This window comes from Capra hircus, chromosome 7, assembly GCF_001704415.2.
Source record: "Capra hircus breed San Clemente chromosome 7, ASM170441v1, whole genome shotgun sequence".
Classification (NCBI taxonomy): domain Eukaryota; kingdom Metazoa; phylum Chordata; class Mammalia; order Artiodactyla; family Bovidae; genus Capra; species Capra hircus.
Window position 1 is genome coordinate 36,822,012 of NC_030814.1, and position 11,504 is coordinate 36,833,515.

General features: G+C 36.8%; 1 protein-coding gene across 2 annotated transcripts in view; it reads right to left on the minus strand.

The window, feature by feature from the left end:
- The window catches only part of GABRG2 (gamma-aminobutyric acid type A receptor gamma2 subunit), a 134,325-nt gene extending 123,552 nt beyond the window's left edge, over positions 1 to 10,773 (minus strand). For both annotated transcript variants that reach the window (XM_005683368.3, XM_005683367.3), the window contains exon 1: positions 10,338 to 10,773. In XM_005683368.3, coding sequence (XP_005683425.1) covers positions 10,338 to 10,444 — 107 coding nt within the window. In that variant the 5' untranslated portion in view covers positions 10,445 to 10,773. The remainder of the gene's footprint in view (positions 1 to 10,337) is intronic.

An 11,504-nucleotide genomic window follows, 5' to 3' on the forward strand; every position in this document is an offset into this window, starting at 1 on the left:
TGCACACTTGAAACTAATTTGGCATTGGTAATAAATGATATTCCAATATAAAATAAAAATTTAAGTTATAAAAATTAAAATCTAGAGCCAGACATCTTGGAATGTGAAGTCAAGTGGGCCTTAGAAAGCATCACTACGAACAAAGCTAGTGGAGGAGATGGAATTCCAGTTGAGCTGTTTCAAATCCTGAAAGATGATGCTATGAAAGTGCTGCACTCAATATGCCAGCAAGTTTGGAAAACTCAGCAGTGGCCACAGGACTGGAAAACATCAGTTTTCATTCCAATTCCAAAGAAAGGCAATGCCAAAGAATGCTCAAACTACCACACAATTGCACTCATCTCACATGCTAGTAAAGTAGTGCTCAAAAATCTCCAAGCCAGACTTCAGCAATACGTGAACCGTGAACTCCCTGACGTTCAAGCTGGTTTTAGAAAAGGCAGAGGAACCTGAGATCAAATTGCCAACATCCGCTGGATCATGGAAAAAGCAAGAGAGTTCCAGAAATATACCTATTTCTGCTTTATTGACTATGCCAAAGCCTTTGACTGTGTGGATCACAATAAACTGTGGAAAATTCTTCAAGAGATGGGAATACCAGACCACCTGACCTGCCTCTTGAGAAACCTGTATGCAGGTCAGGAAGCAACAGTTAGAACTGGACATGGAACAACAGACTGGTTCCAAATAGGAAAAAGAATATGTCAAGGCTGTATATTGTCACCCTGCTTATTTAACTTACATGCAGAGTACATCATGAGAAACGCTGGGCTGGAAGAAACACAAGCTGGAATCAAGACTGCCGGGAGAAATATCAATAACCTCAGATACGCAGATGATACCACCCTTATGGCAGAAAGCGAAGAGGAGCTAAAAAGGCTCTTGATGAAAGTGAAAGAGGAGAGTGAAAAAGTTGGCTTAAAGCTCAACATTCAGAAAACGAAGATCATGGCATCTGGTCCCATCATTTCATGGGAAATAGATGGGGAAACAGTGGAAACAGTGTCACACTTTATTTTGTTGGGCTCCAAAATTGCTGCAGATGGTGACTGCAGCCATGAAATTAAAAGACAGTTAACTCTTTGGAAGAAAAGTTATGACCAACCTAGACAGCATATTAAAAAGCAGAGACATTACTTTGCCAACTAAGTTCCATCTAGTCAAGGCTATGGTTTTTCCTGTGGTCATGTATGGATGTGAGAGTTGGACTGTGAAGAAGGCTGAGCGCCGAAGAATTGATGCTTTTGAACGGTGGTGTTGGAGAAGACTCTTGAGAGTCCCTTGGACTGCAAGGAGATCCAACCAGTCCAGTCTGAAGGAGATTAACCCTGGGATTTCTTTGAAAGGAATGATGCTAAAGCTGAAGCTTCAGTACTTTGGCCACCTCATGCGAAGAGTTGACTCATTGGAAAAGACTCTGATGCTGGGAGGGATTGGGGGCAGGAGGAGAAGGGGACGACCCAGGATGAGATGTCTGGATGGCATCACTGACTCGATGGATGTGAGTCTAAGTGAACTCCGGTAGTTGGTGATGGACAGGGAGGCCTGGTGTGCTGCGATTCATGGGGTCGCAAAGAGTCGGACACGACTGAGCAACTGAACTGACTGAAAAATTAAAATAAAAATTACCTTGAGGTAGAAATAAGCTAAAAGTGTCTAAATTTTTCAAATTTATTATAATTTGACTAATGAAATAATGGGTTTATGAAGCTTCAGTTCAGTTCAGTTCAGTCCAGTCGCTCAGTCGTGTCCAACTCTTTGCGATCCCATGAATCGCAGCACGCCAGGCCTCCCTGTCCATCACCAACTCCCGGAGTTCACTCAGACTCACGTCCATCGAGTCAGTGATGCCATCCAGCCATCTCATCCTCTGTCGCCCCCTTCTCCTCCTGCCCTCAATCCCTCCCAGCATCAGAGTCTTTTCCAATGAGTCAACTCTTCACATGAGGTGGCCAAAGTACTGGAGTTTCAGCTTTAGCATCTTTCCTTCCAAAGAAATCCCAGGACTGATCTCCTTCAGAATGGACTGGTTGGATCTGCTTGCAGTCCAAGGTACCCTCAAGAGTCTTCTACAACACCACAGTTCAAAAGCATCAATTCTGATGAAGCTTATAAAGTAATTATTTAAGTAATTTAAGTAATTTAATATTTGTTGATGAAGTTAATGAAGAATAATCAATTTCAAATGTACACTTTTTTAAAATATGGAAGTTTTTTCTGAAAATTATTAAGAACTAATTTTAAAATAAAGAATGCAGGTGTTTATTAACAAAGTTAAAGGGAGATAATTTGGTTAAATAATTATTTTTACCTCGAATTATCAAGATATTGCTATTGACTTTAAAAATCATCACTTTAAAAAAAATAAAAATCATCACTTAAATTTTCCTTCTAAGAACTATTATTGAAAAAGTTTTCCATTAAGAATAAGAAATATATGATTACTCTCTCAAATTATTACCACCAACAATCACTACCACCTCAAATTTAAAAGGCCTTATTCTTCCATTTGGAATCATTTAAGAAGAATATGTATTTACTCAATTTCTCTTATATAATATATATTTGATAAGATTAAAAAAGGCATTATCCAAAGTTGCAGATTTGTGTGTACATTCGTAAGTATAGGACACCAGGCTTTTAGAATGATGATTATTTAAAGAAACTAAATAAATATTTGGTTATTCTAAGACTTAGATGAAGGGAGGAGATACTAGAATAAAATAGGTAAAATAGATTTTAAAAATTGATAATTTATTAACATAATTCCTAGCATCTATTCTCTTGCTCAAAGATTATAGTTTATTATTATTGAAAAGTAACTGAGGGAGTTCCCCGGTGGCCTAGTAGATAGGATTCTTGGCTTTCACTGCCATGGCCCAAGTTCAATTCCTGGTCTGCGAACTGAAATCCTGCATGCCCCACAGTCTCCTTCTGTACATATTTTTAAACGTCATACACAGTACATTTTGCACATGATTTTAAAATCTTCAAACTCCCACTGTTTTTTATCATATTGTATCCAACTCTGAATTTAATTAATGCTCAACAGGTATTTATATTTAAGATGGCTGTGTGTATGTGTCTGCTTTTCCCCATTTGACGTAGTTGACTATATTGGATTGACAAAGAATCAGGGAAGATGCCTCAGCTGGAGGCAGTGGTAGGATAATAAATCTACTTTTATGCATCTGTAACTTGAAGACCTATTTACTGGATGGGGATGAGCAGAGCATAAGCTTTTCAACTGGCCATTGATTGGTAAATTTAGTTTGTGTTAAAATAATGTCACATATGATGTACTACATTATTTAATTATCCTTAACATAGTTCTAGTCTACTACATAACTTTTAAATAGTAAAAAATGAAATTGTTTTTAGAACATTAAAATTTTTTCACCACTTTTCTTCCAAAAAATACCACTCATTTTTAAGTGAAAAAAAAAAAAAAACCTCTTCAACTAAGGTAAAAAAAAAAAAACCAGCAATAACTATTATAACAAAGAAAGGATGTTGAAATATTAAAACCAACAAATGAGATGATTGTAGATCAGTTTTAGCTAGTTTGTGGATCTAACTTAATTTCTCGGTCCTATGCTTTTACCAGTTAGAAAACTGTCATAGTCTCTAATAGCACCATATGACTTTGCTGTGTAGTATTTACCTAAGGTAAAACTTAGTAAAACTTTGATCATTGCCTGCCACCCCAAGAGACTGCAAACTCCATGAGGACAGAATTATGGCTTTTGCTACCCCATAGTTATATACCCAGTTACTAGCATAGAACTAGCTGAAATACTAGTCACTTCTATAGTTTATAACTTGAGTTTTTCCCTTACTTACTGTATCTCATATGTGTTTTCAAAAGCAATTTATAAAAAGGGACTGTTAACCTGCACAAAAGAACACAAATAGGGCATTTATTTCTTTCTACCAAGGTTATATTGACAGGTTATATTGACAAGTTATATTCAGTTTGTTTTGGCCATTTAATTTAAATGTGCCTAAATAAATTATAGAACTTGTTATTTATCTGTCTCACTACATAGACTTTGGTTCTACTACGATACTTGTGTTCATGGCAGGGTTTCAATTATTTCAAGGACTTTGGCTTAAAAAGCACCTTTTGTTTTCTCCACTATTATGTTATTTGGTATTCATATGGTTTTATTTATAAATAAGTAGAGAATGTAATATCAGGACTACTTATTTAGCATTTACATAGCACTTTATCTTGAGAGTTACATAATGATTTCATAATAATATAGAATTATTACCATATTTGCCCTCTTATTTTACTCTGTAGGGATTAATGTGATTTGGAGTTAAATTTTATTTTTACCCTAAATCACTAATCTGTAACTTAAAAGTGTTTTTTTGTTTGTTTGTTTCCTTTTAAAAGATACATATTCTCTAGCATACAGAAGAAATGAATAGCAAATAACCTTCCCAGTAAAGCAAACTGGAGAGGTCTTTTACATCTCAAAACAATCCAAGTATTTTTCTTATTTTTACAGAGAAAAAGGAAGACTATAGGTGAATGGTGTGGTATATTGCACTAGAAATATATGACTGGGGAAATCTTAACCCCTACTCCACCATCAAAATTCAGGAAGAGTTGGACTATTTTCAGAACTATTCTATGTCTTGTTTTAAAAGTCAGAAAAGTAAAATATTCTTTTCCTCATCTAACTTACAAAGATATAGAAGGAGAAAAAGTGTGCACACCAACAGTCTCAGGAAAAAAAAGCCCCAATATCTGGAAAGTGTAAATTGTTTTCCTCTAGAAATGAAAAAAGCACTCTAAGTTTTCACATACCAAAGAAGTTAATCAAGCTGTTGCTTGTATGATTGAGGGGATTAAAACTGTTAACTTTAAATATCTACACACTGAAGAGAAAGATATCCAGATATTGAAGCAGCAGCACTTTTTTCTACTTTCATATTCAGTATGGTTGCCTCAATATAGAATTTTTGCAGGAAAACTATGAGACAACATTCAACAAGTCATCTTATAAATTTTCTCAATAGAAGATAAAGTTTTTGTTGAAAATGGGATGACAAGGAGAGGTTAACTTTTTGGGTAATGACTGAATTACAGGTTAAACTATGCTTTAGTTACGCATAACAATTAAGAAAATACACTTTCTAAACATTTTTCCCAGGTATTAAATAACATCATTTAATATGTTATTAAACTAATAAAATAACTGAATACTGGATTATTTCTATCTTTTAGAGCTTTCAATCAAAAGTACAAGATACATTTTAAAATGGAGTGACTGATGCAGACTGAGGACCTCGAGCCACACTACTAGATAAATTCAATCTTTAAAGTTATTTAGTGGGCTAATAGAATGTATATCCATACTAGCTTCTACTGTATGATGGTAGAATCAGATAATTATAACAATTAAAATTGATCGGTTAACTACACTTATAAGTAAGCAGTACTGAGCAAATGAACCTGATGGAAAAAATCAGAAGAAAAAAACAAAACAGAAAACAAAATTTGGAAAATAGTGACAGATATAAAATGTAACCAGTTACCATTATCATGTATGAACATATAATTCTAAAATATTTTTTGAGAGAACATGCCCAATCACCTTTTATTTATACAGAAAAGTCATATTTAGCAAAGGACGCATCAAGGTCAGAGTGGCTATGGCCCAAGAGACAAGGCAGGGAGGTGACAGGCCTTCTGAGATCCTGCTTCAGGAGAAGGGGTCTGGGGCAAAGTGATGATATGATAAGCAGGTGGTGAATGCTGGCAGCCACAGAAAGGAGAAAGCTCCAGTTGCATCAACGCAGTTGGCAGGTCATGCGTGGAACTCACCTCAACTCACTGCTACTAGCAGTGCCGGGGTGGGGAGGAGGAGGGTGGGGGGGATTAGTGCGATTAACTGCAGTGAGAGCCACACCTGGTTCCTGGAAAACTCCCAAGCGACACAGGAAAGAACCCCAGGATGGCGTGAAGTGTATATAAATGTACACATTTATCATTATAAACCTCTATTTCTATCCACATACATACTTAATCATTATTTTGTTACTTCTAATTATCTGTTGCTTTTAAGCAAGTCTAATGTCTCTATAATCTTGGTTTCCAAGTCAAATGTGGTTGACAAAAACTTCTTAACAAATGTTAGTAAAATTTTGTGTGTGTGTGTGTATATATATATATACACACATGATATAAAATAAATATATTTTATACATTGAAATAGATTGCATAACTGTATGTTCATTAAAATCTATATATTAATATTTATATGTAAAATCTAGTTCAGTGTATGTATACACATGACAGAAGTAGATTGGAAAATCTGAACTTGATGTTACATTGTAACTATTTGGTTTCTGCCTTTGAAGAAGTCACATAAGTCTTTTATAACCCACATGGACTTCTTATAACCAGTAGCAGGAGGATGAATTCTTTCTTTCATAATTGTCTGAATAAGAAATGTGCCCACCACTACTGAAATCCTGTATCTTTAAGCACTTAAATTGTTTGGACACCTGTGATGGTCAAACAGTTCCTAAAATGCACTAACTCGACAGTTTTTCCCAGTCTTCCAAGGTCTTTGATCTTGGGCAGTCATGTAGGGGAGGAAAATAATTTTCCTTCTACACTTGTAGATTCTTGGTTGAGACATCATTGCATTAATAAGATTCACAAGAGAAAAGAAAAAAAAATAGGAAACAGAAATGTAATAACATGTATACTTTCTGTATACATAGGAGATACCCAGGAAAGCTAAGTCCTTCAAATGGCCCAAGCCACCTCCTTACATACAGTGTCTGGTTAAAGACAAAAGATGTTGTGAGCAAGGGAGCCAGTTAAGGGCACTTATTGAGTAAAGCACTGTCAACAAGGGGATAGTTGTTAGGCAGATTCAAGTCTCTGCCTTCACCATTGGTAAGTTTCTAGCTATTTAGCCACACTCTTCTTTCTGGTACAGGGATGGAGATACTCATACACATGGAGATCTCTGTTATTTGAATGCCTCTTACAAAAGGTAACTTCCACTCAGTTTTAAGGTTCACACCTGTATCTGCTGTTTGTTAAAAATAATAAGCCTAAAATAATCCTTATGCCGAAGAGGCATATTTTGGGTTGGTAAATTCTGCTTCTCTTCAACAAGAATTAAGTCATTTCAGTAAAGCCTATGAAAGTTCTCCAGGCCAGAATACTGGAATGGGTAGCCATTTCCTTCTCCAGGGGATCCTCCCAACCCAGGGATCAAACCAGGGTCTCCTGCATTGCAGGTGGATTCTTTACCAACTGAACTATCACGGAAGCCCTGGTAAAGCCTATTTGTACTTAAATTGTAGAAAGTCTGTCTTGGAATTACTAGGAAGTTATTCTAGTCACGGTCCTAGCAAAATAATATTCACAACAAAGATAAAATCTCTAAACTCAGTCTTACATTCTTCCAGTCTGAAGAGAAATCCTTGTGGATATGATGCAAATTTTAAAATGTGTAGAACAGAGGCCTCTATCACTAAATAGTCTGTAATTCAATTATCTAGAGGAGATTATTCTAAACTGAGTCTAAGGTATCAGATGCATTTATGTAACTAAATTAAAAGCTGATTTTTAAATTTCTACCTACCGTCCAGATGTTTTGTCTAGAAGGTAGTAGGCAGCTGCATCCTGGGAAATACTGAGTGATAAATCTCTCTCTCTCGTTCCGCTCCCCCCCCCCCCCAGATAGATGTTTGTCTCAGGGTAGACACTACTAGAAATGTTATATCTATAACTAAGCAAGTAAATATGCTGAGGAAGTGATTTTGATTTTTCTTTTTTAATAAGGCCAAGTGGAAAATTTGGAAAGATAGGAAACAACAAGCTTGTTTGGTTCAAGAATCATACAAGTTTAGAAAGTTTCCCAGATGATTCATATGATAGCATTGTATAAAAGATATGTGACAGTTTAGATAGTTTGGGGTTTCAGAAATTAATTATCCCCCACATAAGAGATTTTAGCAATAAACATCCTCATGCCAGTGATTCATATTCCCCCTTGTTTTACTTTTGTAGAGACACAATCTAATTAATTTAGTCATTTTTAATGAGGGAAATTTATTCTTTGAAGTTATGTAAATAAAAAGTCATTATTTTTTTTAATATTCCTTCAAATTTCTGATTCTACTACCACTGTTTACCCAAAATGCCTTTTTTAAATTTCTCCTAGAAACTCACATTTTTCTAGTCACTCGCTGTCCTTCTTCAGGATCAGCTTCAGAGATCAAAGCTACTATTTTCATCCAGTTCTATTCAGCCATTCAAATGGCTTTTTTTTTTCTTTTTATGGGATTGCAACAAACTGAAACTCTGATCACATTCTCTGCACCAAGCTACAATGACTCCATTCTCTGTCATTACTGAGAAAAGGTAGGACTGTTCCTATAAGAAAACATCTTAAATTTGATACTCTTACAAATAATAAAATTGCATGTTTTTGGTTAAAATAAGTCCCTTGGAGATAAAATACATAAAAATGTACTCATCTATTTAAGTATAAAGTTGCTTACTAAAATGAATATAAGTGTGTGGGAAGGAAAGTGTATTTTAATCCACAGGTTTCATAAATAGAAAAACATCATTCTCATGTTCCTACTATCAACAAGTAACTATAAATTCCCTAATTTCTGAAACAAATTAAAGGCTACATACTACATTAAATAGTAAAATGTGTATAATTTTTAATTAAAAACATTGTTTTTCCAGTATGCCACTAAAATGCATAACACATAAACTATTTTCAGTAAAAGGCCCTCTTCTGAGAAAGCTACTTAATCTGACACTCTTAAAGAAAATGCATTCAATTTTTATAGTAATGCAGGAAGGTATAAAAAGTACTGGTAGATTAAGCAGGCCCCTCTGTTTACTTGGAAACTCCAAAGAGAGACTTTCACTCCTTGTTTTGCTTGGGTCTCCTTTTTACTGAAATCTTTCCCTCTCATTATCTACTTCAGAAAATGCAGGATCAACAAAGTTAGCTTTCCAATAAAATAAAAAAATATTTTAACCTTCATCTCTTTTCTCTCCCTTTATTACAACTACTACATACCAGTGTCAACTCCCAGGAAAACCTTAGGCAATGGCTTGGTTTCTTCTATAGCTAGTTTTTCTTCTTTTCTGTTTTTGAGTAAGGGTTAGGGGTGGTATTTTTAGAGTTTTGTCTCAAAGTAACAGTAAAGAAGAGTGCAACTAATATAAGTACAATAGACCTCTAACCTGCCTTTGGATCTGGTTGAAAATTCTGATGGTGTGTGTTGAGTCAGGGGGGTTGTTTTTGTGGGTGGATAAATGATGAACTATATGTGAAAGGATATTTCCTTGATATCTTTGGTGCAATGAAGTTAAAAAAAAAATTAGGTGCAAAACACTTCACAATACAATCCTTTCCCATCTTTTCCATTCAGTGCAATAAGGCTCTAAGACATTAATGTCTAACTTCCCAATTTGGCATCACATTTACCTGGCTCAGCATATTTTTCAACACTGCAGCAAAGCCAACTATTTTCCAGACCTATATCCTTCCATGCATTAATTACATTCTCCACCCCATGCCCAACAGTGCCCCTCCTATCTCAAGGAGGGGGAAAGGATAATCAAAGCAGGGTCCCCAAACATCATTAGTGCTCCTTTGCTCCATCGGCATCCTGTCTTTACTATGACAATGTCCTGTGTAAATATAAAGTTGTCTTATGGGATTAGACAAGCTTCTTTTCCTTTGGCCCTGACAGGACTGCTGTCCCTGGTGCTGAACCATGTTACCCGACCAGGGAGTCTGCTGCCAGGTCAATAGGGCTGGATAGAAAACCTGGCTCACTGATCTTAAGACCGCTCAGGTGCAAAAACAAGAGATACTTTGGTCACAGGAGCAGAACCCATCCCCCAACACACACACAGACAAACACATCTGCCGGGTGTACGCCAGGACCCCATTTGTAGTTTTCTCTTCCAGACCCCCACCCAAACGCCTCCAACATGGCCTCAAATGCCAGCATGTATCAGCACAGCCCACCTAGACATCAGATTGCAGTACTATCAAAATGCTACTCCCCAAACGCAAAGTCTTTATGGCGTTAGCGTTTCCATTCTAAAGGAAAGAAATAAAACCCATTAAATAAATAAATAAACGAAAGTGACCTTCCTTTTTTCTCCCTCCTTTTCCTGCCCCACATATTCACATTCTTCTAAATAACAAAGCCCCAAATCCCAGAAGAGTCTTTTAAATCTGGGTGGTCTCCCTAGTTCCTCGGTCCTCACCCCTTCCCCCACCTCTCTGAAACAAAACGACGCCGAAAAGGGCATATCTTACCCCGGGTAGAGCGATAGCAGGAGCAGAATCCACACCGTCATTTTCTGTGAAAATACAGGAGTCGAGTAGACTGAGCTTCCTGTGCTCCATATATTTGTCAAACTCATCGTTTTTTTTTTTTTTTTCCTCCCCTGCCTTTAGCCTCTAGGTTGCAGAAGAATCCCTCCCCTTTGTATTATTATTATGCTTATGATCTGATGGTAGCTCCCCCCACCTGCCTCTAGTAGGTCCGTCACTGGGGAGCTGTATTGCTACCAGCTTCGGGAATTAATATTCAGGGGGCAGAAATAACATCAGCACAAACGCTTGCAGATACCATCAAAGCATCAGCTCAGGGAGCAGCTTTCAAGTCTAGGGGAATAATATAATTGAGGCAGGGGGAGGGTACAGGGAGAGAGGCATAGGAGACAAATAAGAGAATGAGAAACGCGGGCACACTCTTACACATATTCATGTCCCCCCCCCCCACCCACCACCACCATTCACACATATTCTCCCAGGTCCATCGTTTTAGGTTTGTTTATGTTTGCTTTGCTTTTTCTTTTAGAGGGCAGCAAGTATGTATGTGTGTTGGGGGTGTGTGTATGTGTTTAAAAGAAATACTCGAGTCTCTGCGTGATTAACCATCACGCAGATTAACTATGAGGTCAAAGTGGAAGTGATGCGTGCTGCTGCAAAAGGAATTAACACATGCGTGGTGTCTTGCCAGCACTGTTTAACTCTTTGGTGCACACACATGCATGCGAAGAGAGGCTTTCCTGGGGACAAGAGATGCTTTAGCAATTTGTATACTATATCACCAGTGACAGAAGGTGTCTCTTCAAATCTGCCAAGAATCCTTATTTAAAATCACGCAACATTAGAAATCATGGTTACATCGTAGGGGAAGGGGGAGCAGGTGTTGGGGGAGGAGTGGTTGTTTCTCTGTAAACCATCCATTAAGAAAACAGATTCAGTGAATTTTTAACTTGAATGAAGGGAGAAAACATTGATAGAATTGCAAAACAAGAAAAATCTATGCTCCTCAGTATTCACTCCTCCTCCTTCTGCTCTCCATCCCTAGTGAAAGTGTAAAGATACAAACTACTTGGATATTAAATAATATAAATATAAATGCATGAAAATAACTGCCTAAACATTCAGAAAACGAAGATCATGGCATCTGGT